Below are 24,998 nucleotides of genomic sequence, written 5' to 3' on the forward strand. Positions count from 1 at the left end.
AACTTCCCGGCGCGAGATGATGTAATCTATGTCACTGAACTTTCCCTGTTAAATCACTTCTTCCTGTTTCTTCTTCCGCACTTCGCCAGAGATTTTGTCTTTTCTGTTTTTTTTTTTTTTATGTAGCTTCCTATTGGTTGTTTAGAAATTTGAAATTACCGCCAATTTATCTTCATATATTTTTAAGGTTAAATATTGGACAGATCGTATATGTAATACGAAATGTAAATTAATTCGTATAACTGCGGTCATTAGTAATATATTATGTAAGTATGTTGTAAGCACAAAGAAGAAATTAAAATTTGAAACAATAAGAATATTTCAAGAACGTTGTCATAATAATATTCTAACTTACCGACTGATTTCTGGATCCGCGTGTACATTTGTTTATATACATAGCAGAGTAGAATAGGCACACAGACTTAATAATTCATAAATAATTCACTCGTGTATTCAAAGTTATGTAATTATCGAAAACAATCTATATCGAAATAAATCCAGCAAATTACATCACCTGCACTGCTCAACCTGTTTTATCGATACTTTCTTGAGACGAGATAGAGGGCTGTCCTTGCATTTATACGCCATCTTTCTTCAGGTTGTGCATTATTTTGACAAGTTAGGTTACATACTATTACACGTGATATTTAAATAATAATTCTTCTAAAGTATAAAAATGGATGCATATGATATTTTTAAGAAACTAGCTGTTGGATCAAAATTCAACATGCAACGCTTTCAATCAGATGCAGAAAAATTCAAGGTAGTACTCTTTTTTTAAATACGTATTGCTTCCAAAATGATAAGGTTAGGAAATAGAATTATTTCTCTAAAATTTAATAATGTAAATTTCCGATAGTTAATTAATAAACAAACTAAAAATGTACCTAATGATGAAGTAGAAACAAATGGATTTGTCGATGTTTGTTCTAAAACATCTCTTAAAAGAAAATATGAGGAAGCCGAGGAAGAAAAGAAAATTGATACTTTAACATTAATTAAAGGAATGTCTGTTCCTGTAGATGGAAGTAAAGTAAAAACCAAAACGAATAAAAATTCTATGACAGAAGCTAAAAAAATTAAGTTGGAACGTGAACAGGTATGAAGTTTAATATAAAAAAATATATATACAAATAGCTACAATAACTTATATTTTTAGATTAATCAATTTCGTAATCAGCATCATATATCAGTCACTGGTTCTCATGTACCTAAATCTATAGCTACATTTGATGAATTATTAACAGAATATCAAGTATCTAAAAAATTATTAAATAATATGAAAGAATGTGGTTATGAACAACCAACACCTATCCAAATGCAAGCAATACCTGTTTTATTACAGGTATATTTATTTTCTATAATTTTTTATTATTATAAAATAAGTAAAGAAATTACTTACAAAATATGCAACAGTAAATAATATTCATTCTTTTTTTATAATTAGAACAGGCAATTGTTAGCTTGTGCCCCAACAGGCTCAGGAAAAACAGCAGCTTTTTTATTACCAATCATTCATCATTTGAATGCTCCACAAAAACAGGGTTTTCGAGCTATTATTCTAAGTCCTACTAGAGAATTAGCTAAACAAACATATAGAGAATGTTTACGGCTTAGTGAAGATTATGGCTTTAGAATACATATTATTAGTAAAATTAATCAAGCACTTTCTAAATATGGCCCTAAAAGTTCACAAAAATTTGGTATGTCTATTTCTTTAGTTTAATAATTTATCATATTTGTGTTTTTTCTTTGTATTATTAATTCATTATATTTTGACATATTTTACTTATATATATATATTTAACCTTGATTATAGATATATTAATTATTATATATATATATTTAATTTTGATTATAGATATATTAATTACTACACCAAAAAGATTAGTATTTTTATTGAAACAGGAACCACCTGCCATTTCCCTAGCTAAGTAAGATATAAAAAATAATTTTTTTTATATAGTGGATATAAAAGTAATTTTTTCTTTATCTAGCGAATAGTTAATAAAAATAATACTTTTAGTGTACAATGGTTAATAGTAGATGAAGCTGATAAGCTTTTTGAAGATGGAATGCGAGGTTTCAGAGATCAATTAGAAGAAATTTCAACGGCATGTACAAACTCTAATTTACATCGTGCATTGTTTAGTGCAACAACAACACCTGCAGTAACAAAATGGTGTCGCAAAAATCTCAAAGGTCTTATTACTGTTACTGTGGGTCAAAGGTATACACTTCCTCAATAATAGATACCTCCTTTTATCAATTATTTATAACTTTTGTTTTTATTGTTCTATTTAGAAATTCTGCTGTAGATCTTATAGAACAAGAATTATTATTTGTTGGTAGTGAAAGAGGAAAACTTGTGGCTATTAGAAATATTATACTAAAGGTATGAAAAATATCACATGTAAAATGTTTGATATAACATTACTTATTCATATATTCTTACAACAATATTACTAGTAAAATAATTTTTTTTTAATTAAAAGGGTATTGCACCTCCAGTACTAGTATTTGTACAAAGCAAAGAAAGAGCTCAAGAACTTTTTAGTGAACTCATTTATGATGGCATAAATGTTGACGTTATTCACGCCGATCGAACTCAGACACAGGTAATATTATACAAAGTATTTTTTAATATAAATTAAAGGCATTATCGTTATTAATATCGTATACAAAAATTGTTTTAGCGAGATAATGTAGTACGTTGCTTTAGAGAAGGAAAAATATGGGTGTTAATATGTACAGAACTAATGGGTAGAGGTATTGACTTCAAAGGTGTGAATCTTGTAATTAATTATGATTTTCCACCAACTACTATTTCATATATACATAGAATAGGTTTGTATTATAATCATAAAAATTAGTTACAAATAAAAGTTACAAATGTTTACTAATTATCTATATATAGGTAGAACTGGTCGAGCTGGTCATAAAGGAAAAGCAATTACATTTTTTACAGAACAAGATACAACAAATTTGAGAAGGTTAGTTAAATATATTAACCAGTAAATATATTAATTAAACTATTGCAATACAATAATCTTTCTTTTTTTAATTAGTATTGCAACAGTTATGCGTGCATCAGGTTGTGATGTTCCAGAATATATGCTTGCTATGAAAAAACATAGTAAAAAAGAAAGACGAAAACTTGAACGAACAGCTCCCGAACGGGATACTATATTAACAGTACCAAAATACAAGCAACATGTAACAAAAAAGTTGCATAAAAAAAATGCTGTAAATATTAAAAAAGTTACAAAAAACACACACTAAGTATATCAATCAGAGATATTAAATATGCAAATTTCATTTTATTATAATATATGTCATGGAAACAAGATTTGATATTGATTATATATACATTTTTATATGACCAATAATAAAAAATATATAATCTTTTCAATATATTGAAATAGAAAAATAACGTATTTATAACTATCAATATAATATTCTGTTATGTTTCACATAGCCAATCACAAGGCAACTTTGGCATCTTATTGGCTGGCCATGGCAAGTAACCAGCAGTTTTAAATACCCAATAATCATAAGAAACTTTAGCTATTAGACTTATCAATAATATCACTTCAGTAGCAATTATATAATAAATATAATCAGTCCAATCTCCAGGATAGACACACATCTTTGATGGCTCTAAATCAACCACCTTTTCTTTTACATTTTCACATAAAACTTCATCTGAATCTAATATACGTGTTTGCAGCCACACCTAAATATCAAAATATAAAATTAATGATAAAATATATTAGAAATAAAATTATCTTATAATCTCTTTCTTACCTTTAAATATTTAGCAGTATTACAATCACAATGCAATTCATTTCCACCAAGTTTAACTAATCGAGAACTTCCAAAACTTTTATCATGTACATTCAGACTTAAAATATAAGTTGGAAGCTGCAAGATCAAAATACTGCATAGCTACAGATAATAAAATATATACATTCATTATAAACATAATTAACAAAATATTACCGATTTAATTTTATTGTATCTTAAACTGAGTAATGCATAATTGTCTAAAAACTTGGAACCTTCTAATTTATTGATTGATGATATGTTATTATAGTCGGCATAAAATTCACGTATATCTTCGTAACATGGATTGGTACTCAAATCATCTAATACTGTGATCTATGAATAAGATTAAAATAAGAAGTAGCAAATTTTTTTTTTAGTAATAGATGAAGAGATATTAAATACATACATTGTTATAAGAAACATTTAGTGCTATTGTGTTGCGTGGTAATTTATCCGGTAATTCTGTTAATTGTATTCCACTGCAATCTACATTTACTGCTAATGTAGGTGGTTTTCCTTCAACTATATCTAATCTTCTAAAATTACATTGACATTGCCAAGTATCACCTTTTGGACACTCTGTCTGCAACTAAATATAAAATAATTTTTATGATTTGTATTACATAGAAATATATATATTTTTTTAAATAATTCATAAATAAACAATGAAAAATAATTAATATATCAAAATATTTATAATCAACATCAATACATACCAGACTAAGATAACGCACTTGTTGCAACGGTACTTGTTCTGTAGTATTAAACCAATGCCATGTTTTACTCGCAGAACACACCGTTTCATTTTCTCTATTGAAATTAATTTGTTTCTCTCCTGTTTTATTGATATATTGATAAATGTCATGACACCAGAGAGTATTAGTTCCTATAAATAACAAAGTGATATTCTATTGGTAATTATTACATATATCCATTAACATTATAACGATATAAAAAAGACAATAGAATGTACAATTACCAGAAATATCGAGCCAAAATTCTCTACCGTTCATTGTATTCAATGCAGGTAAATGCGTTAAATTATTATAAGATAAATCCAAGGTAGTAAGCTGTGCTAATCTAATTAACGAATTATTGTCTATTTCGATGAGAGCATTGTTTGAAAGATTCAAACATAACGTAGGTGTCATTATAAGGAATTGCCCTTTGACACGATTAATTCTTCCATCGGTTATGGCAAGTGATTTTAATCTTCTCCATTTTGTTTTTTTGGCATCAAATACATCCAAGGTAGCATTACGAATATGAATATAAGATATATTCGATGGAAATCCTGATGGTAATAAATTATTAAACTGAATTAAATACTTGACTAGAAAACTAATATATATACAAAAATAAAAAATATATATTGCATATATCGTATAAATCTTAAGACATAGACTGTTATAAATATATTAAAAGAATTTAAGGACAAAAAAATTATTAATTATGCTTACCAACGCATTGAAGACCATTTTCGAAAGTATGATTATCTAAATTACAACAAAGTACGGCGTCACTTTCGTAATTGTGCGATAAACTAATTCTCTTGCAAGGACAACCGACGTTTAAGTCAGGACAATCGGTTGGAGGTCGATAAAAACATTGTTCCGAAAGTCCTGAAAAAATTTCTGTAATTCCGTTAGCATTGGAAGCACTCGATGCCTGTTGATCTTCTTCTGTACGTGCATACACCACCCCCACATACAAAAGACATATTATCACTATTTGGCACTGCATCTGTCCATTAAAAATTTCTCGTTCGTATGAACCTCTTATAATATTTTTTCTTTCACATTCACATTCTTTACAAATTTTTACATTACTAAGTTTCCTTCTTATGCGTTAACAATATTTTTGGAAAAAATAATTTTCTCCTTTTTATTTTATTCTATGTATATATATCATGTACTTTCTTCATCCTCTTCTTTTTCCCCCATTAGCCGACTAATCCCATTATTTTTGCTTAAAGACTTCTTTTCTTCTCTCCTCTTCACTCTTCTCTTCTCTAAATATTATTTCTGCGATAATATTTCCGATATGTATATATATATATATATATATACAATATGTGTATATATATATATATATATATATATATACTAGCTTCGTTTAACGCTTACCGATAACACCCACAATGAGAAACTACGGCGACAAATTTTCTCTTTCTTTACTGATTATCATTCTTACTATTTCGTTAACATCACATCTTTTTTTTTTTCTTTTTGTTGTAATTATTGCTGCGAATGTACATACATACATATATATACATATATACACATACGCGATATATATATAATAATTTGTCTAAATTAGGTACTTGTTTTCACACACAAGTCTTTTGTACCGTTGCCAACTATATACAGTGATGGACATGGAAATGTCAACATTTTATCTTTCTCCCTCTCTTTTTCTCTCTTCTTCACTCTCCTCTCCGTCTTATTACTCATTTTCATACTGTTCCATTCTTCCCGCCATATGAGAACTGGCCCTACAATAAATCGATATATTATTGATATCGATTTCCGATTTAATTTTTTAAATTCATCTATGGCGAATGGTAAGATATTATTATTAATTAAATTATTATATTAACATTGAGACTCAAAGTAACATGGTATAAAATTCGATTATATTAAATCGTTTTATTTGCTAAAGAAAAGACTCTTATCTCTTTCTCGTGATAATTATAAATAATAATAATAATAACTAAATTTTATATGTATATTTCATCGACTTTCATCGACGAAAAGATAACACTGAAAAAAATGTGAACATACAATTTTTATTATTTTTTTTTTTTTTATTGCATTGATAAAAGAAAATTATCGGACTTCTCGTTCATCTTACGACTGACATAAACGAGTAAATTCACTTAACCGTGAGGACTCTAGGTCACTCGGGTTGACCCGCTAACGAACTAAAATTGGTCAAAGTGTCATACTTATTACGCTCTCTTCTTGCGATTCGAATCATAACTTGTTGCATGAATCACTGTTTCTTTTTAAGATTATTTGTTATGCATCGAACGCGAATATATTTGATAAACTTGTGTATATATCATATCTGATTATATACATACATACACAATGCATTTATAACACTTATTTGTAAACTTAACTTTCTAAATTCATGTTATTTATAATATTAGAATATTATAATGTTAAAAATTTTTTTATTGAATAAATAAAATATAAAATGTAACATAAATATTCAACTTATATGTTATCTTATTCAAATACATAATAAAAATGAAAATATTGAATATATGAGAAGTCGTATGAAATAAATTTATTAAAAATATAGGCACCCCAGGCAAAATAATATTTACAAGATTATGATTTGTACAAAGAATATCTAGAAGTAATATTCAAAGGCACAGTGATCTTATTTCATCTCCATGGTTTTCTAACTGTTCCTGCACTGGTACTTCTTTTAATAGTTTGATCTGTAACATATATATCACTTTATTTTCATCAATTTATCAATCTTTATTTATGATTGTGGAAATGATACAACATATAACTTACGTATATTCGGTGAGATAAGATGCTGTGAAATTTCAGAAGTCCAAGTTTGACATCTAGCTCTAGATGAGTGTAATTGAGTGATAATTGGTGACTGGTAATCTCTCATCCTATAGGAGCATTAATAAATAATAAAGATAAAATATTTAATAAACTTAGTATGTATAATACATTGATAAGGTGGATACGTAAAATATCTTATTAATAATTCTGTGAACTTATTGTAATTCATGCTATATTATTATTAATATTATGATTTAAATAATATAAATAAAAGTTCTCTTACACAAAGTAGATTCTAGTATAAAATTTAATAAAAAAAATCAGTAAGTAACTAAATTATCAACTAATAAAGGTTTATAGCAAAAATATAAATAAATTACTTTCTCAAATGATATGTAAAAAGTCTAAATATGCTCTTCTAGGAGATGAAAATATGGAAAGTGCTATATTATACAGAATCATACTCTTTGAGCTTTTTCCTTGCTAGGGTCCTCTGGGTAGCAAATGAGTATGATCGTGCTGAAGTTGGACGTTCAGTGCGACACCGTTTAATTTCACGATCATGCGCTATTATTTTCATTTTGTATGCAGGACTTTGAGTAAATAATTCCACTATATTCATGGATGCTGCATCACACTTTTAAAAATGAGAATGTTATCATAAATATATAGGTCTACTAAAAAAGTACATGCATACTATTATAAATATTCTAAATGTACTGTTAATGCTATGATAGTATTCTTATATATAATTATAACATAGAGTTTATATTTTAAAGAATTATTAGAATTAAATTCTATGCATTATTATTTTGAAAAGTAAAAATGAATGAAAATTTCTAAATATATGTCGATTTACTAGCAAGCATTCACAAAGGTTCTTATTGTTGTAAATGTAAAACCAAAGTTACCTGTAATTGTAAACGACGTAAAAAATGCAGTTCTGATAAATCAAGAGGTGCATCAACGTGTAATTTAAGCATACATTGCAATGCTTCTTTGTACGTATTTTTTAAAGTAATCACGCGATCTGTTTTCATTAACCTGCGTACTAAATATCCTCGTGTATATGCATTGATAATAGATGCAGCTTGTATCTGTAATATAATTGTTTGTAATTATTCAAGGACACTTTTAATTTTAAACATTAAAATATATCAATTTGACAAAGAACATTTTTTTTTTACATCTTACGTGTTTCTCTGCATACATAGAACTATCAATGATGGGAACATGTACAGTTTTACAGTCTAATGGAAATAACCGACGGCTAATTGTAGGTTTTTTACTCTCACTTGTTACACTTAAATTATAATCACGCATTTTATTCTTATTTATATGTTCTTGTATTTCTCTATTTTTAATCAATGTACAATTGTATTTGGACATGGAAGTATCATAGGCTTCGTTTTGTGACGATTGAATAAATTCATAGCATTTCAAATGTTTTTTTGTATCATTAAGATGATTTTTGGAATAAATATAATCCAGTGGACATGTAGGACTTAGCTCGCGTTGATTTGGTGACAATAATAAATTATCTTTTTGAACAACAGTCAGTGATTCTAAATTTTCGTCTTCTTGTTTTGTATCTGTAAGACTATTTTTAGAAGTAGAATTATTTGTTGACACAGCTTGATCCAAAGAAGTAGATGACAAATATTTGTCATCTATCACAGGAGAAATTTCAGGGAAAGATTTTTTTATTTCTGTCAATAAAAGTAATTGTTGCTTTTCAAATTCTTTTTGTAACGAAGATTGCTCTTGTTGTTGTCGAATTACCAATTCAGACATTTGTCTTTTATGTACTTCTTCTATTTCTTTCAAGATAGTCAATAATTTCTCAGATATATTAGCAGAATTACATTTTTCTATTGACTCATTTATTTTATCATTACTTGTATTTTCTTCATCAAAACTCTCATTATGTTTATATGTCTTTGATGTTTGTGACTCATTAATCTTGTGCATTTGTGTTTCAATATCGTGTAAATTTCCCAATGAACCTCCTAATTTATTTGTTGTATTTAACACTGAAATGTTTTTGCTTTCCTTCCATTCCTGTGGCCTATGATTTTCTTTATCATTATTACTTATACTATATTTCTTTTTATTATTATTAATTTTTATATCAGGTTTATATATATTTTCTTTCTCAAGCATCATTTGTATACAATCTACAGATCCTGTAGTTTGATACATGCGAGTTTGTGGTTCCGATATTGTTTGTTCACTCTCAGTCTTATATAAATTATAATTACTTTTACTAGATAAACTTTTTCTTTTACACTTTGAATTTTTTAATGTCTGCTGACTATCCATGACATTAAATTCATTATTTTTAATTTCATTTTTCCATTCAGTTTTCGTTTGTGTAATATTCCATTCCTTGCGTCGTATAACACTTTTTGCAGGTGTAGGAATATAATCTACAGTAGGAAAATCATTTGTATTATTTAATTCTGTTTGCATGTGCGCAAGCAACATAGGACTTGGAGTATCCAAAATGTAAGAACCCTGACGTACAAGATTTGGTGTTTCCTTAATAGAATTTGTTTCAGTTATCCTTGAAAACTCTTCTCTTTGATATATATTTGAATCATCCAATGTAATAGGGACAATATCTAAGGTTTTAGGCACTTCAGGTTTCCAAGTATCTAAGATATTTTGCTTGACTTTTGATTTTGTTGTATCAGTAAGATTTTCAGTAAGATTTTCAGTCGAATCAGTGCTTAAGACAGTTGATTTTGGACTAAATGAATGCCTTTCTGTTAAATTTGCTTCGATATTTTCATTGCAAGATATTTCTTGTATCAATTCAGAATTATTACTTTGTTCATGAACATATAAATCTGTATTTTTATTTGTTGTAACATCATACGTATTTCTCATAGATATTTGATCTACATCAATATTAGAGTCTGCATTAGGAATTACATTTTCATTATCAAAATTAAATATGTGATCAATTTCCTGTATTCTTGTATCATCTTCTATAAATGTACTTTTGTCACTAAATTTTGTATCATATAAAGCTTTTAATTTTTTTTCTACTTGAATTGCTAAATATTTATAATATTTTACTTCTTTTCTAATGTCTTCAGTTATCTAAAAATTAAGAATAAAAAGGTTTATTTTTCAAAATTCTATAGATAATAGATTGTGTTGCAAATTAAATTCGTTTATTATAATATACTTACCATTGGTGGAAGAATAGGAACACCATTAATTTTTATGCAAGAAATATATGTTTGCTGCGCCATTATTATTTATTTAATAATTTAATACAAATAATGAAAAATTGTAAATAATAATAATTATTATTCATTCGTCTAAGGTTATAACAGTCAAAAATGTATATTTCCATATAAGTCGATAATCCTTAATAACTTTGACATTAATATAGATTATTTATAAGGCAAACATATAGAAATAAATTATTTAAATTTGGAGAAAATAACTTGGTATAACAAAAATGTGAATTCTGAAATATCTAAAAACATCTTTACTTAGGATTGGTCAATACGACTTCAAAAATTTGTTTTCAACGAATAGGAGAGTAGTCAGTAGAATTGTAAGTTTTTATCAAAACTTGGAACATAAATCTTTTATGAACTAGATTTATATATGAAAAGAATAATTTATAATAAACGAAACCGAAGAAGAGCATTTATTAATTTTTTGATTAATATATATCGAGGTAAACGTTCATAATATTTAAAAAAAATCAACCTTGATAAAAAATCCTTACTATCATTTTTCATTTAATATTACAATTATCAATATTATTTTATTATATACATAATATTGTTTAAAAAAAATTTAATGTAAGTTTTCGAATACTCTTTTGGAATAAATGTATGAAAAAAAAAAAAATATGCAGAATTGAATTGTCTCGTAATACCGCTGTCAGAGTCAGCTCTATACTGCTTTGAACTGGTCTGTACGTATCTTGTATAGTACGATTTAATTTACTTACAACTATTGATGAAAAATAGATAATCCAAAAAGAATAATTTCATAACGTCAAATTACGATATTAATAACTATAGAGCAGTTGATTTTATTGTTCGTGATTTATTTATATACGTATTCACATCTTCCCTGTTGAGGTTAATTATACGTTACGCAATTATGTATTTTTTAGTTTTTATAAATAATATATAGAATATTTCGTAATGCAATAAATATAATTATAAACTAAACATATATATTAATACTGATTTTAAACGAATAAGTAAATAGTAATATAATATAATAATTTAATCACATATTGTTATTGTATTGTACAAGTATTAATCAGAATAATTATGGTTAATAATTTATTTTTAATAATCTAATCATGTATTTTATATTTTTACAGTTTGATGGGTGCTGCCAAGTCATTCGGCTATTATATCAACAGATATTGTTTGATTGTCTCATTTCCAACAATTACAGCAAGTTCTATTTATTTTGATCTAAAGCGTACTCGACAGTGGAAAAAAGAACAATTACTTGAGCATCAACAAAATAATTAGGAAGTAAATTAATCAACATGATAACTTTTAAATATCTGTTAAATAATTATTTTCCATTTGCTCTTCCTATAACTGGATTTTTAATTGGAAGTTATTTAGACCATCAAGAAAATTTAAGATTAACTAAATTCAGAGATAAATCTGCTTTATATGGAAGAGAAGTAGCATCTGGACAACCACATTCATGGCCGTAATTGAATTACAAAATGAATACATTTAATAAAAATATGTATTAAAATAAAAACCTATTAAACTATGTAGACAACTTAAAATATAGATTTAAATTAATCTCTATGTGATTGTACTCTTTTGTATATAAATATATTTGTAGATTAGCGTTATAACTCTGTTTTTTTTTTTCTTTTTTTTTCTTTTTTTTTCCACCAAATTATTACTCGGTAAAGATGGATTAACTTCAATGAATAAATATAACAACTGTTGTCCATGTTTTATTTTTAAATTCATTACTTTTTATATTACATGAATTTGCGTTTTTAATCACAAATCAAATTGAATACAATACTGATCTAAATATTAAATCAAAGAGACGAACTATTAAATGCTACAATATTTTAAAGAGTAGAAAACAAAGAAAAAAATAAAATAAAATACTGATGAAATAAAAAAGTGAAATAAAATAATTAAAAAAATAAAAAAATTGGTTATGTATACATTTATAGTAACATAATAATAAAATAATAAAATAAATATTCTTTCATATCATTCGTTAAGATTTCAATACAATAATATAAATTTAAAATGATTTGAAGTGAATGTGGGCTAATTGATTAAATAAAGTAATTGATATATTTTATAAATAAATAAATTAATATATTTTATAAATAAATTAATTGATATATTTTTTAGGAATAATTAGAATTACGTTAAGCAAATATAAATTATCTATTTGACGGATAATAATCGAAAATATAACTCGAGAAAAATTCTCAATTTTCCCTAAAAAAAATACCTACTATGCTAGCAATTATTAGGGGTTTATAGATGGCGTAATAAAATCGTATTGCATGGTTCATTTCAAGAAATATTATATCAAAAAGAAACTAACAAATTTGAAAAAGTTTTTTTTTTTAAATCATATATTGATTTCATGAAATATATAATAATATTTTTTGTTTTATTTACAATATAAAAAAAAATCAATTTAATTTTCATTCATATTAATAATACTAAATGCGCGCGCATATCGACTCGGATAATACTGATTCTGAATTCTCAGTGCTGTCTTCAGAAAGTGTTCAAATTACAGGTACGATAAATCATTTATTATTATTACAATATTAAAATACACTAATAATAGATCCAATTTTGTTATTAAACTTAATCTTATTTCAAAATACAATTGAAAATAATTATATACTATAGTACATTTTTTTCAATTTTAAGAATGAGTTAGAAACACAATATTGCTACATTAAAAAAACAATATAAATATAAATATATATATATATATATATATATATATATAGCTCAGTAAAAAGATATTAAATATATATTCATAAAAATGAATTATCAAAATTTAGAGAAATTTAAGTTAGTAAATAACTAAGAACCATCTTTTAGATACTAGTGAATTACAATCGAGCATATATAAGAAACGTTATTTGTTAAAATTAGAACTATTACTAAAGATATTTTTCTCATTGAAACATATGATAGATAGAATATAGAGTGCATACGTTACTGTCATTACTGATGACTATTAATTTCTCATTGGCTATCATATGATTGCTTGATGCTGTGTCATAAAATGGCGTTGCTTTGAGATTCTGGTGGGAGAAACATAGTGAAGGGGGTAAGTGGGAAAGGAGCAAGAAGTAGAAAGCAAAGCATCGATATCAGCGTCATAGTAGTCGGCCATTGCTAGGGAGTTCACTCCGATACTAGGCTAGACAAGATAAGCATCTTCGTCGTTGCCCTTATGTTCCCCTCTCCACCATATCGTTAACGTGAAAAAACTATTTAGTGATTTCGTGTTACAATTTTGGATGTTTCTTGATTCAGAAGTTTTTGAATTACAGCGGCGATATATTTTGTAGAGAATGGAGAAGAAAGTGTCTTCGACACTAATCGCTGTTAATGATACTACGTTACGCGCTAATCTTCTCGGGACAGGCCCACGACTGACGCCAACGGGGAAAATAAGTCATGCCAAGACTCGCGTTTATACGCAACGATATCGCAAAGAATGGGAACAGATGCCGGATTTCAAAGGTATTTGTAAATAAATTCTATCGAAAGGTTAATCTTCTCATTTTATATGCTTTTTCTATGGTCATATCTACAGCGCGCGCCAAGTCCATTGAAGAACATCAGCTATGGAGTAAGCACGATAGAAAAAGCACGAGGTTTCTTCCGTTTACGAAAGCTGCACTTATTTTTAGAGATACAGTTGCAAAATTTTCTTCCTTTCTCGTATGAATAAAATTTAACCAATAGTCGGAGATCTGTATAATTATAGAGATAAAATTGTTTCTCCTAGTCGTGGTTCCTTTTTATTTTCTACTATATTTTTAGTTACTTCTTATAGTTCTTCTAGAACATTGTAAACGTGCATACTTTTTTATTTTTTTTATCTTTATATTATCTATGGAACTATAATATAAATCTTATATAGAGGAGATTATCTTTTGTATCAAATTTTATAAGAGATAGTATTTTTCTAGGTAACGTCATTAGTTATTTTCCAATGTTACTATGTAATTTTTTGAATTATTCGTTTGACCAAAAGTTACATATTCAAAGAAGGACATGAAAATATAAAAAATGTATTAATTGCAATCTTTTTTTTACAGGATGGTTGACGTCTGTAGCATTTCAACCTACACGTGCTTATTGTACATATTGCAAAAAAAATCTTCATGCCCATCGATTATCCCTTTTAAAACATACATGTACAATGAAACATCAACGAGCAGCTTTGTCGTACGAGGCTGAAGAAAAGAAAAATATAGTGAAAGAAAAATGTGAACCTCTTGTTGAAGTGGAAGAAGAAGAAGAAGAAGAAGAAGAGGAAGAAGAAGAAGGAGAAGAAGAAGGAGAAGAAAACAATGTTGTCGAGGTATATATTTGTTAGATATTTTTTTTTATTTAATATAAAGGAAAGATTTTATATCATATATTTTATATTATATTTAGACTTTGGAGAATACACAAGTTGAAACGGAAGAAAATGAGGATGAAATTGAATATGTTGTTGAAAGATTAGATGAAATAGATGATGTCGAATTAACTGAAGTCCAAGAGAAACAACAGGAAGAAGAGGGGGAAGAGGAATATGCAGACGAAGAAGATGAACATTTACGTATGCCATCTGATGACGAAGATATCAAGCCTGCATTAAAGAAAGTTAAAATAGAATCCGTAGTGAGTATTGATTAATTATTTAATTAAATATGATTAATAATTAATAATTTAATCGTTTGAGTTATTATATTATTAAATTACATGATTGTTTAGCAATACATGATATATATAGAAATTTTTAAAAGGAAGGTAATATAAATATATGATACATATAAAAATTTTTAAAAAGAAGGCAATACAAATACATGATACATATAGAAATTTTTAAAAGGAAGGCTTTCAGGTACCTGCCAGGGATACTTTAGCACAAGCAATGGCTCATGTTCATGGTGAATTTTTAGAAGAAGTTGATGATCAAGAAAATATACAAATGGAAATGATAGTTGAATCTGAAGAAAATGTAGAGATACAAGAGATACCAAATCTCACTAAGTCTGTAGATAATAATAAAAAAATTAAAGAAGATCGTGAGAATAATAGATCTGTTCGACATAATATTAAGAATGAAAAAAGATCTGGTGTTAAGATATTGGTATTAATACTGAAATAGCAATAATGTGATTTATTTGATTGTATCTTTTTTGTTTCTTTCTTATTACTCATATATATTTTAGCAAGATGAAACAAAATCTCAAACAGATTCTGGGATAGTTATGGCATGTCCTTTACCATTATTGGGTACAGCTTATCAAATAAATTCTTCGGTCGCTGGAACACCTGGTACGATAGGAGTCTTACAACCAATAAATACTCTTCCAATAGCACCTGCACAAAGTAAAACAATTACTTTAACATCAGGTGGCAAAACATTAACTTTAACAGGTGGAACATTTCAACCTGGTACTCAGTATGTACTCAGTAAATTAAAGGGAAAACTACCAACATTAGTAATGGCGGAAAAAAAACCTACTACTACAACTAAGCAGACTGAAGAACCATTAAAGATGGAAAAAAAATCACAAGAACAGTTGGTCACAGCTAGTACCAGTCAGTCATCTTCAAAGAAAGTACGTGAAATCAGATATTTCATTTTTAATGTACTAATCTATTTAAACTAAATTATATATACTTTTTTAGCATGTTGTTTTGAAAAGTCTTAAAACTTCATCAAAGAGACCACGCGTTTCTACTCATGTAATTGATACGAGTAAGGGTATTCCTGTTGGAGGATTACAAGTTAGTCTTTATAAACTTATGGATGGTAGATGGACATTTTTAAATGAAAGGTATCTTTTTTAATTGTTGCGTATTCGAACGTTTTCTCTTATAAACATAATGTAGAGGCTAATATCGAATATTATTATATTATATATAATGAAAATATATGTTTGCAGCAACACGAATCCGAATGGTCGATGTATAGATTTGTTAGATAATACTAAAGTTAATTTTACTGCTGGTCGATATAAGATGCATTTTGATATCGACAAATATTTCACTCTTAGAAAAATAGAAACTATGTATCCATTTATTGAAATAGTTTTTGATGTCAAAAATCCGGCTGGTCATTATCATATTCCAGTATTGTTAAGCCCATTTGGATACAGCACTTATCGTGGTATTGATAGATGAGTTAATATATGTAATATTGTAAATATATTTCTAATTTTGACTGTATAATGAAGTAATATGAGAAAAAATATATATATACATATATATATATATATATTCGTAACTAAATAATCTTAGATTTAAGAAAATTTTATATAAAATATCTGTATTTTATCATCTTCAAACATATATAAATAATCCTAATATTAATTATTTGTAAACTAATAATATAGATACATAATACTATTTAGGTTATTAAGAAAAATGCACCTAAGTTTAATAAAATTATAGGTAGAATAAGGGATAAAGTATAGTTTTAAATGTCAATAATGTTATCAATAAATAAATAAATCTTGTTCGTAATATATATGTTCTATAATTTTATAATACTCTAGAATTCTTTTGTATTTCGACAAGTAAGCATTGAAACTCTTCTTTCATACGACTTAACTAAAATAATACAGACTAGATTATTTTATATCCATTAAAGCAATGAATAATGTATATGTAGTGTAATTACCAAATATAATATTTTTTTGAATTTTGTATAGTTTGCAACACAAGTTCAATATAAAATAATCTATATTTGACATACCGATATATGTAAATTTTAAATTCAAAATCGTCGTCTTGCATTTTTTTGCATTTCAACGAGAAAAATATCTTTCTGTGAGAATAAGCTAAATAGTTTATACTTTCAATAATTTTATAATTATTTGAACAATCTTTAATATACACGGAGTACGATAAACTAATATTTAAACGATAATACATCGCCTAAATATTACATAGTTCGTAACATACATAAAATATAAAATAATTTTAATTTAATATTTCAATACAATTAAATTATGAACTTGTGAAAATTGACTTTATCTAATATCAACAAAAATTTTCACTTACTTTGACAAATATTGAATCAATGTTCTTTTGTACTTCAACGAGTGAACATCAAAGCTCTCTCTTTCTAAACGTAACAACTTCAAAATTAATATTTTTCGTAATTTCAGATTTATTTAAACGATATAAAAGTATGCGAAGTTAAATAAATAAATATTTAAACAATAAAAAATTCGATAAAATATTACACAGTTCGGAACACCTGTTAAAAATATCATAATTTTTAATTATTCTCTATTAGATTTAAATTTTAAACTGGCGGTACTTGGCTACGCGTGACGTCAACAAAAATGGAACCTTCGATCGACTTTCACAATTACTCGATCAGTCTTAATCTGTATTCCGACGAGTAAACATAGAAGCTCCATCGGGAAGTGTTTCCTTCAAGTATCAATGAAGAACTAAATCCAATATAATAAATTTCTACAATTTATTTTACTTTAGATTTAAATTGTAAACAAGCGGTGTTAGCGTACGTATTACAAAAACAAAAGCAAAGCTTTCATCGACTTTGACGATTATTGGATCAGTCTTCCTTCGTATTTCGACAAGAGAACATAGAAACAAAGGCACAAGATACCTTTCCTACAAAGTAGTAACGTAGAATTAAATCAAATATATTATTATATCACACATTTCTTTAATATTTTATACAATATATTTTCTTTTGAATTTACATTTTGAATTAGCGGTAATGCTACGCGTGACGTCATCAAAATGGAATCTTTGATTGACTTTGATAGTTACGCGAGCAGTCTTCCTTTGTATTTCGACGAGTTAACATCGAAGGACCCTCAGGATATCTTTTCTATAAGTAATAACAAAAAGTAAAAATAATTGTACTCTTATATCGTACATTTCTTTAATAATTTATACAATATATTTTCTTTTGAATTTACATTTTGAATTGGCGGTAATGGCTACGCGTGACGTCAACAAAATGGAATCTTTGATTGACTTTGATAGTTACGCGGCAGTCTTCCTTTGTATTTCGACGAGTCAACATCGAAGGACCCTCAGGATATCTTTTCTATAAGTAATAACAAAAAGTAAAAATAATTGTACTCTTATATCGTACATTTCTTTAATAATTTATACAATATATTTTCTTTTGAATTTACATTTTGAATTGGCGGTAATGGCTACGCGTGACGTCATCAAAATGGAATCTTTGATTGACTTTGATAGTTACACGAGCAGTCTTCCTTTGTATTTCGACGAGTCAACATCGAAGGACCGTCAGGATATCTTTTCTGTAAGTAATAACAAAAAGTAAAAATAATTATACTCTTATATCACACATTTCTTTAATATTTTATACAATATATTTTATTTTAGATTTAAATTTAAAATAGCGGTGCTTGTGTACAAAAACAAAAGCAGATCTTTCATCGATTGTAACAACTATTGGATCACTCTCACTTTGTATCCCGACGAGTAAACATCGAACGTTCCTCAGGATGTTTTTCCTGACAGTATCAACAAAGACTTTTATTTGAAAACCTCATTGTATCGTGCGTGTTGCAATGATGTAATCGAGTGTTTGTATCGCTAAAAGAAAATATATCGCGAAGTAGAAGCAGTGTTTATTCGTTCGTGTTTCGCGATTTAAATAACACGTGAATTTTCATCGACTGCGTGCAATGCAGTTGTTAGAGTCAGTGTTTGTTCGTAAAGTATCTTGCATTTTTAACAGTCGCATAGACTGTATTTATAAAAGATAATAAATTTTCGCGAAATAAATTCAGTGATCGTTCGTTAATAAATAATTATCGCGAATTAGAGTCAGTGCATCATTGAAGAGGATCTTCAATCCATCGTCTATAATTGATCAACCAATTACGAATCATCCACCCTCAATTTCGATCTAAATCGTGGACGAGTGTTTTGGAGCCATCGCAGAACTTCTTAATTAGTAAGTAAATTTTTTAATTCCTCCGATCACTCGATCATGTCGAAAGATCTGAATCAACACGAGTAATTTGGTCGTAATTAATAAGTAGAAGAACATTGAGTGACCACGAATAAATTTCTTCGGAGATCAGGATAGAGTCTTCTTGTTCAATCGCGTTAATTGTTACTATTTGTAATATTAAATATTTCAATACATTTTTAAATATTTTCTCTCGCGAAAATAATAAAGAATCGATATTTACGAATTGTAATAAATAATGAACAAGAAGATATTCGCGATGGACTATCGTCTCTGAATTACAAGCGAAATTGTATTATTTATTTTCTAATAATTAGAATAATCGCTTGTAAGAAGAAACGTTTACAGATTTTTCGTTACATTTGTAAATAAAATAAACGATTTTATTGATAAAAGAAAAGTTTTAATAAAGATATTACTTTTGCAAAAAAAGAAAAAAAGTCGAGTAGAATCATTCGAAGAAGCCTCTACGAACTGTGGCTCAAGAGGGCAGCTATTAGGTTATTGAGTTATATTTTAATTTTACTATGTCACTCAAAATGCTCATATAATAATAATAATGTAGATTTAAGAAATTGACACGTCGTAACATTCCGTCTCCGATTCCATTGTAATGTACACGTGAATTATCACATATTTTACGCATTTTTATTATTAAAGTCGAATAATAAATTTTTCGCGTTTTTTTTTCGAAATTCAGTTAAACTCATAATTTTATTTTTATAAAGACAAATTCTCTCTGCCACACGTTATGGGAAAAAAATATTTGTTTGAATTAGGATCGAGAATTTTTCATTTTCATTGTTTCTTCTCTCGTATTTCGAAATGTGGTTTTTAGAGTTAAAATCTTCGATTGCTCGTGGGTCCCTAGATGCAGCAACCTCCACGTGGTGGGACCTGGGTCGGTAGTATTTGAAATATATAAAAATTTTAATCTAAATTGTGTAACGCAAGTACTACCGGGCGAATGGCTGCATATTTCTGTACGTTTCCAATATTTTTTCTTTCCATTTCTAATTAAATACTTACATTTTACATTATTAATCTTACAGAAACGCACAGAAAACTTTTTAAACAAATTATTTATTTCCAGTTATAAAGAAGATAACATTTTTCAATAACAAAATAATCAAAAATTTTCAACACAACAAAATAATCTCGTGTAAAAAATCTTTATTCTTCAAATAAATCCTTGGTCACTAAAATCGGATTAAACTTACATAGAGAATTCATGGCATAAACTTTTGTGAACGTATAGGGTTTTATAGGTTTTTTCGTTATTAAGATTGCAAAGATATATAACAAATAATCAATAATATGTATATAAAATCGAAATTAATGTAGAGTGAAACGTAGCCTTTGAAACGTTTATTTTCTTAAATATTCTCTAGCCTAATTGCAGACGACTCTAACAAAATTATTCATTTTTAAAAATTCATGTTTATCATTTTTATTTAAATTTTGAAGAAAAAAAAATCAAAAAACGAATAATATTTGAAACAATAATTTCTTGGTAGAATAATGCGATCGAACGAATTGAAAAAGAATTATATAACCTGCAAAAAATAATCTGTGAAATACGTAAACTATCAGTATTATATTTGATATATCTAGTTTTTTTTTCTTTTTTTTAAATCTTTTTTAAGTATAAAATTCATAAAATTTTGAAATAAAAAAGAAAAAGTTAGAAACTTTGATATTACTTTCGGGTTCGAATCTATTCTGATGTAATGTTTGAAATAATATTTGAAATGAAATAGATGTCATAGTGAATATCAGATCGGTTATTAATTACGATTACAATAATAGCGAAATTGATGCTATTGAAAACTTTATATAACAAAACTGAATAATTAATTATTACTAAAATTGTCAATTATATTTACTATAAAATTATTTCTTTTTTTTAATATCATTTTTTCTAATCTGTTTAAAATTCTGGGATTCTAACATGTTATTATATGATAAAACTTTGTAACATCACAAAATGTAATGTATAATTTTTTTATTCATATTAATAAATTTTAATTTCTAGTTCCAATAAATAGGATCTATATCTATCTTTCCAATAAACACGCTTAATGTTATTTAGGTTAGGTCAAAATATGATCATATAAAGTAAATTTAATATGTTCCATTATTTTTTAATTAAATTTAAATCATTTATCAAAAATTACCAAATTCATATATTCGTAGAAACGCACTTTCACTTATATAGCTCAACAAGAAGAGAGATACGCATTTGATTTATCAACGTGCTATTTAAATATAACCACAATTATCGTTCTGTAAACATTAAACAATTTCTGTTATATAAAGTATACATACTATTGTTCAAGATTTGAAAAAGTCATTCTGTGAAAATACCTTAAAACTTGCATTTATAAAAATGCATGAAAATCAATTGAATATAAATGGAAAGAAAATTTTGGTAACTGGATTTGGACCATTTGATAACCATATTATTAATGCAAGTTGGGAAGCTGTGAAAGAATTATCTAAATTGTGGCCTCAATCAGAATTATGTAACATTCAATTAATTACGAAACAAATACCTGTATCTTATGAATATGTATTCACACAAATATCCAAATTATGGCAAGAACATAATCCTATAGTATGTATCTATCATATCATATGTATCTAACTCTTCCAATAATTCATTAATTAAATCATAGTTAAATTAATACATACAATAATTAATTGTTAGTTCTTTGTTTAGATTGTTATACATGTAGGTGTCTCTTACAAAGCAAGTTGCTTAACCATAGAACATGTTGCTCACAGTACAGGCTATGTGAGACCGGATATAGATGGTAAATGTCCTAATGAAATATGTGCTGTTTGTCAAATTTTAAAAACAGACATAAATATTAATAAACTTTGTGATAGTATCAATGAGAACTCAAAAGAAAGTGGATGCAAAGCTTGCATTTCTCATGATGCTGGAAGATATTTATGCGAATATATATTTTATCAATCATTGAATATCGGAACGCAAAAAACATTATTTGTTCATGTTCCTGATCTTCATGTATATTCTAGCATGCAAACTAGCAAGGGTTTATATGATATTATATATTTTCTGGTTAAAAACTTAAATGATGATTAAAAACATAACGAGCATTATAGTAAAAAATGTAAAATTTTACTATTATCTTGTAAAAAACAATGATACTTAATATCTAATATTTTTATCCTTAACATTTAATATAAATACATTATTGCAAATGCATATTTTTGTCACTTTATGAACCTTCCTGTTGAAATTTTGTTCGTGTCGGTGGAATATTATATCTGAGTTCGAGAAATTCAGGTTTTCGTAACATTGCAGCGACATGTCCTAATTGTATTGTACAGTCTGGATTTAAATTTGGTGGTAACAATGTACACTCTCGTTCCAATATACACGCTAAACCTTCTAACAATTCCACAAATCCCATGGAGGCTGCTGCTCTGCGCAACCTGTTTACTTCCTATTAAAAAGAAGCATAAAATTGTTCAAATATTTGTCAAAAAATAAAGAGATGATATCTGAAACATACTTTGTAAAAATTTTGTGTTTTTTCTGGCAATTTTCTTGCATGTCTTAATATTTTTTGAATATCAGATTGCAATCCCACTTGTCGAATCCATGATGGTGCATTTTGAGTATAACTTCTCTTTTCAGTAGGTCTAACAGGAAAAGAAACTTGTGCACCTTGAGCTGCATCAACTGGACCTAAATTATTGAAATTACCTAACCATGGTACAATATCAGGTCCTGGTTCTAGAACCGTTAACATTAAATTTGACTTCTTTTTTGTATCTGCCCATGAATAAATAAAGCCAAACCATTCATTATTCAATAAACATAGAGCTGCCATATTTTCTACCTATAAACAATAGTCTTATTAAAATATTTTTTTGTTAGAGAAAAAATCTATTTAATTTAGAAATAAAGAACCTTTAAAGCTCCATGTAATAATACACAAAAAGATGGAATTTTGCCTTCATCTCCATTTTCATCAGTATCTGAATCTTCTTCCAACGATATACCTTGCATATTTGCATTTTTTTCAGTAGGCAATGGTAAGACTAAATGTCTTGATATGGCATTAGGACTACCAACATCTGCTACTGATATAAATCCACAAATTTCAATATTTTTTGATATCATTAAACCGGGTATCAGTTCAAAATCTGTTTTTTTTGTATATGGCTAAAAAAAAAATAACTACATATTATTAAAAATTTTACTTCTACATTATTTATTTCTACATTAATTAAAAAAAACAAAACAGTTTAATTTTCACAAATGTTATTAACAAATAAATTACCATGGGAGGTGGAGATAGAAGAATACGTGACCCTAAATAGCCACATTTTAAATAACCTTGAAAAGACACATAATTTGTTTCTGCTAGTTTTTGAAAACATAATGCGACAGAATGCTTTGTGAGAGGAGAATCTGGTACTAATATAATGCTTTCATATCCAGCTAGATCAATTAGACGTTGGTAAAGAGGTAAACCTACAGACAAACTTGGATCTAAAATAATATATACATATAAATACAAATGAGTAAGTGTATATAAGATAAATATATTGTTAAATATATAAAATTATAAATAAATATTACCTTGCGATGGTGCAATACAAACGACACTTAATTTTCCTGGATATGGAAAAGGTAATGGGAAAGGATTTATATCTCTTGTTATATTTAAGGAATTTAATGAATCTCCCAAAGACATTGGTCCAATTCCAGGATTACCATCTGTTATTAAAACTACTTGGCATGCTGTAGTATTGCCCCATTCTGCTATGATCACATTGTTAACACCATGTAAAGCTGTTTCGATACAAGTCTTGTCACATTCCTCTATATTTTGTAACTTTGCACGTATACTGTCATAGTCACGAGTAAATGGACATATAACTTCATAAAGCGATGAAAATAATACCTAGAATAAAATTTCACTTTGCAACAACCAATTGTCTCATTAAGAAACTTAAATAAATCACAGGATATATTTATTAATTTTTACCAAAGAAACAAATTCTAATTTAGAATTAGTTTGTAAATAATGTAATAAGGCATTTATTCCATGAATTGCTAAATGATGCCTCGTTAATTGTTCACTTTGAGAATTATCACTACTTCCTACACTTCCAACTGTTGCAGGGCGTCTCATTGACAAAGAAACATCTAATGCTATGACTGTTGGCATTTTAATAGCTTCATTTAATACTTCAATTAATATACATTTGATCTTTCAATATTGTTCTTTTCACTTGTTGCATGAAGCAAAATTTATTTTTTTTATAGGTTAAGTATATAGAGCGTGTAGTATATATGCATATACACACATATATATACATATATATATATATAAACACAGCTGAAAGCTAACTGCACGTATACGT

At 27.1% G+C, this 24,998-nt stretch overlaps 7 protein-coding genes and 1 long non-coding RNA gene across 26 annotated transcripts; 5 read left to right on the forward strand and 3 right to left on the reverse strand.

The window, feature by feature from the left end:
* Positions 1 to 584: 584 nt before the first annotated feature.
* On the forward strand, positions 585 to 4,510 carry LOC127067109 (probable ATP-dependent RNA helicase DDX52). 3 transcript variants are annotated; one of them, XM_051001674.1, is made up of 11 exons: positions 585 to 763; positions 860 to 1,099; positions 1,160 to 1,345; positions 1,448 to 1,703; positions 1,862 to 1,934; positions 2,027 to 2,230; positions 2,305 to 2,395; positions 2,496 to 2,618; positions 2,697 to 2,784; positions 2,918 to 2,993; positions 3,069 to 4,510. In XM_051001674.1, the coding sequence occupies exons 1-11, from the start codon at positions 677 to 679 to the stop codon at positions 3,280 to 3,282; spliced, it is 1,638 nt and encodes a 545-aa protein (XP_050857631.1). In that variant the 5' UTR covers positions 585 to 676; the 3' UTR covers positions 3,283 to 4,510. The 3 variants fall into 3 exon arrangements, with proteins under 3 accessions (XP_050857631.1, XP_050857630.1, XP_050857632.1); XM_051001673.1 differs by having other exon boundaries at positions 587 to 763; positions 2,697 to 2,847; XM_051001675.1 differs by having other exon boundaries at positions 648 to 763; positions 1,023 to 1,099; positions 2,697 to 2,847.
* On the reverse strand, positions 3,301 to 6,167 carry LOC127067110 (protein halfway). Of its 3 annotated transcripts, none has more exons than XM_051001677.1 (8): positions 5,955 to 6,167; positions 5,289 to 5,839; positions 4,808 to 5,122; positions 4,545 to 4,714; positions 4,235 to 4,417; positions 4,003 to 4,161; positions 3,808 to 3,924; positions 3,301 to 3,736 (listed from the first exon to the last, which is right to left on the reverse strand). In XM_051001677.1, exons 2-8 carry the CDS (start codon positions 5,569 to 5,571, stop codon positions 3,464 to 3,466), a joined length of 1,500 nt encoding a protein of 499 aa, XP_050857634.1. In that variant the 5' UTR covers positions 5,572 to 5,839; positions 5,955 to 6,167; the 3' UTR covers positions 3,301 to 3,463. The 3 variants fall into 3 exon arrangements, with proteins under 3 accessions (XP_050857634.1, XP_050857633.1, XP_050857635.1); XM_051001676.1 differs by having other exon boundaries at positions 5,289 to 5,852; XM_051001678.1 differs by lacking the exon at positions 5,955 to 6,167 and having other exon boundaries at positions 5,289 to 5,921.
* Positions 6,168 to 6,274: 107 nt separating this feature from the next.
* LOC127067118 (NADH dehydrogenase [ubiquinone] 1 beta subcomplex subunit 1) lies at positions 6,275 to 12,175 on the forward strand. 4 transcript variants are annotated; one of them, XM_051001691.1, is made up of 2 exons: positions 6,275 to 6,391; positions 11,725 to 12,175. In XM_051001691.1, the coding sequence occupies exon 2, from the start codon at positions 11,899 to 11,901 to the stop codon at positions 12,073 to 12,075; it is 177 nt and encodes a 58-aa protein (XP_050857648.1). In that variant the 5' UTR covers positions 6,275 to 6,391; positions 11,725 to 11,898; the 3' UTR covers positions 12,076 to 12,175. The 4 variants fall into 4 exon arrangements, with proteins under 4 accessions (XP_050857648.1, XP_050857649.1, XP_050857647.1 ...); XM_051001692.1 differs by lacking the exon at positions 6,275 to 6,391 and adding an exon at positions 11,043 to 11,061; XM_051001690.1 differs by lacking the exon at positions 6,275 to 6,391 and adding an exon at positions 11,158 to 11,304.
* Positions 7,108 to 10,891, reverse strand: LOC127067108 (myb-like protein P). 5 transcript variants are annotated; one of them, XM_051001672.1, is made up of 6 exons: positions 10,562 to 10,891; positions 8,556 to 10,469; positions 8,273 to 8,458; positions 7,826 to 7,998; positions 7,362 to 7,468; positions 7,108 to 7,279 (listed from the first exon to the last, which is right to left on the reverse strand). In XM_051001672.1, the coding sequence occupies exons 1-6, from the start codon at positions 10,622 to 10,624 to the stop codon at positions 7,224 to 7,226; spliced, it is 2,499 nt and encodes an 832-aa protein (XP_050857629.1). In that variant the 5' UTR covers positions 10,625 to 10,891; the 3' UTR covers positions 7,108 to 7,223. The 5 variants fall into 5 exon arrangements, 1 of the variants encoding a protein (XP_050857629.1); XR_007782556.1 differs by having other exon boundaries at positions 7,261 to 7,279; positions 7,742 to 7,998; XR_007782557.1 differs by lacking the exon at positions 7,826 to 7,998.
* An 825-nt stretch (positions 12,176 to 13,000) lies between the features above and the next one.
* LOC127066616 (PH domain-containing protein DDB_G0287875-like) lies at positions 13,001 to 17,119 on the forward strand. 8 transcript variants are annotated; one of them, XM_051000497.1, is made up of 9 exons: positions 13,001 to 13,148; positions 13,939 to 14,113; positions 14,187 to 14,222; positions 14,695 to 14,960; positions 15,038 to 15,265; positions 15,477 to 15,737; positions 15,820 to 16,212; positions 16,283 to 16,431; positions 16,540 to 17,119. In XM_051000497.1, exons 2-9 carry the CDS (start codon positions 13,942 to 13,944, stop codon positions 16,775 to 16,777), a joined length of 1,743 nt encoding a protein of 580 aa, XP_050856454.1. In that variant the 5' UTR covers positions 13,001 to 13,148; positions 13,939 to 13,941; the 3' UTR covers positions 16,778 to 17,119. The 8 variants fall into 8 exon arrangements, with proteins under 8 accessions (XP_050856454.1, XP_050856458.1, XP_050856453.1 ...); XM_051000501.1 differs by lacking the exon at positions 13,001 to 13,148 and having other exon boundaries at positions 13,714 to 14,113; positions 15,820 to 15,925; positions 16,028 to 16,212; XM_051000500.1 differs by lacking the exon at positions 13,001 to 13,148 and having other exon boundaries at positions 13,715 to 14,113; positions 15,820 to 15,925; positions 16,004 to 16,212.
* Positions 17,120 to 17,935: 816 nt separating this feature from the next.
* On the forward strand, positions 17,936 to 20,413 carry LOC127066872 (uncharacterized). The gene is made up of 3 exons (XR_007782518.1): positions 17,936 to 18,483; positions 18,623 to 18,692; positions 18,845 to 20,413. It is a non-coding gene; the product is annotated as an uncharacterized LOC127066872 (long non-coding RNA).
* A 52-nt stretch (positions 20,414 to 20,465) lies between these two features.
* LOC127066858 (pyroglutamyl-peptidase 1) lies at positions 20,466 to 22,824 on the forward strand. The gene is made up of 3 exons (XM_051001094.1): positions 20,466 to 21,578; positions 21,929 to 22,206; positions 22,312 to 22,824. Exons 1-3 carry the CDS (start codon positions 21,551 to 21,553, stop codon positions 22,699 to 22,701), a joined length of 696 nt encoding a protein of 231 aa, XP_050857051.1. The 5' UTR covers positions 20,466 to 21,550; the 3' UTR covers positions 22,702 to 22,824.
* A 13-nt stretch (positions 22,825 to 22,837) lies between these two features.
* On the reverse strand, positions 22,838 to 24,991 carry LOC127066841 (integrator complex subunit 14). The gene is made up of 6 exons (XM_051001051.1): positions 24,620 to 24,991; positions 24,211 to 24,535; positions 23,909 to 24,120; positions 23,536 to 23,790; positions 23,135 to 23,464; positions 22,838 to 23,065 (listed from the first exon to the last, which is right to left on the reverse strand). The coding sequence occupies exons 1-6, from the start codon at positions 24,800 to 24,802 to the stop codon at positions 22,838 to 22,840; spliced, it is 1,533 nt and encodes a 510-aa protein (XP_050857008.1). The 5' UTR covers positions 24,803 to 24,991.
* Positions 24,992 to 24,998: the final 7 nt, after the last annotated feature.

Source organism: Vespula vulgaris, chromosome 10 (genome assembly GCF_905475345.1).
Source record: "Vespula vulgaris chromosome 10, iyVesVulg1.1, whole genome shotgun sequence".
In the NCBI taxonomy this organism is placed as follows: domain Eukaryota; kingdom Metazoa; phylum Arthropoda; class Insecta; order Hymenoptera; family Vespidae; genus Vespula; species Vespula vulgaris.

Coding starts and splice junctions, on each gene's coding strand:
- LOC127066841 (XM_051001051.1), bottom strand. CDS start 24,802: ATGCCAACAGTCATAGCATTAGATGTTTCTTTGTCAATGAGACGCCCT. Junction 24,536..24,619: donor AATTAGAATTTGTTTCTTTG/GTAAAAATTAAT, acceptor ATTTTATTCTAG/GTATTATTTTCATCGCTTTA. Junction 24,121..24,210: donor TTGTATTGCACCATCGCAAG/GTAATATTTATT, acceptor ATATTATTTTAG/ATCCAAGTTTGTCTGTAGGT.
- LOC127067110 (XM_051001677.1), bottom strand. CDS start 5,571: ATGCAGTGCCAAATAGTGATAATATGTCTTTTGTATGTGGGGGTGGTG. Junction 4,162..4,234: donor TAAATGTTTCTTATAACAAT/GTATGTATTTAA, acceptor TCTTATTCATAG/ATCACAGTATTAGATGATTT. Junction 3,925..4,002: donor GATACAATAAAATTAAATCG/GTAATATTTTGT, acceptor TTGATCTTGCAG/CTTCCAACTTATATTTTAAG.
- LOC127067108 (XM_051001672.1), bottom strand. CDS start 10,624: ATGGCGCAGCAAACATATATTTCTTGCATAAAAATTAATGGTGTTCCT. Junction 10,470..10,561: donor TTCCTATTCTTCCACCAATG/GTAAGTATATTA, acceptor CTTAATTTTTAG/ATAACTGAAGACATTAGAAA. Junction 7,999..8,272: donor TACGTCGTTTACAATTACAG/GTAACTTTGGTT, acceptor CATTTTTAAAAG/TGTGATGCAGCATCCATGAA.
- LOC127066858 (XM_051001094.1), top strand. CDS start 21,551: ATGATAAAACTTTGTAACATCACAAAAT. Junction 21,579..21,928: donor ACTTTGTAACATCACAAAAT/GTAATGTATAAT, acceptor CTATTGTTCAAG/ATTTGAAAAAGTCATTCTGT. Junction 22,207..22,311: donor GGCAAGAACATAATCCTATA/GTATGTATCTAT, acceptor TTCTTTGTTTAG/ATTGTTATACATGTAGGTGT.
- LOC127067109 (XM_051001673.1), top strand. CDS start 677: ATGGATGCATATGATATTTTTAAGAAACTAGCTGTTGGATCAAAATTC. Junction 764..859: donor CAGATGCAGAAAAATTCAAG/GTAGTACTCTTT, acceptor AATTTCCGATAG/TTAATTAATAAACAAACTAA. Junction 1,935..2,026: donor CCTGCCATTTCCCTAGCTAA/GTAAGATATAAA, acceptor TAATACTTTTAG/TGTACAATGGTTAATAGTAG.
- LOC127066616 (XM_051000497.1), top strand. CDS start 13,942: ATGGAGAAGAAAGTGTCTTCGACACTAATCGCTGTTAATGATACTACG. Junction 15,738..15,819: donor GATCTGGTGTTAAGATATTG/GTATTAATACTG, acceptor TATATATTTTAG/CAAGATGAAACAAAATCTCA. Junction 16,213..16,282: donor GTCAGTCATCTTCAAAGAAA/GTACGTGAAATC, acceptor ATACTTTTTTAG/CATGTTGTTTTGAAAAGTCT.
- LOC127067118 (XM_051001691.1), top strand. CDS start 11,899: ATGATAACTTTTAAATATCTGTTAAATAATTATTTTCCATTTGCTCTT.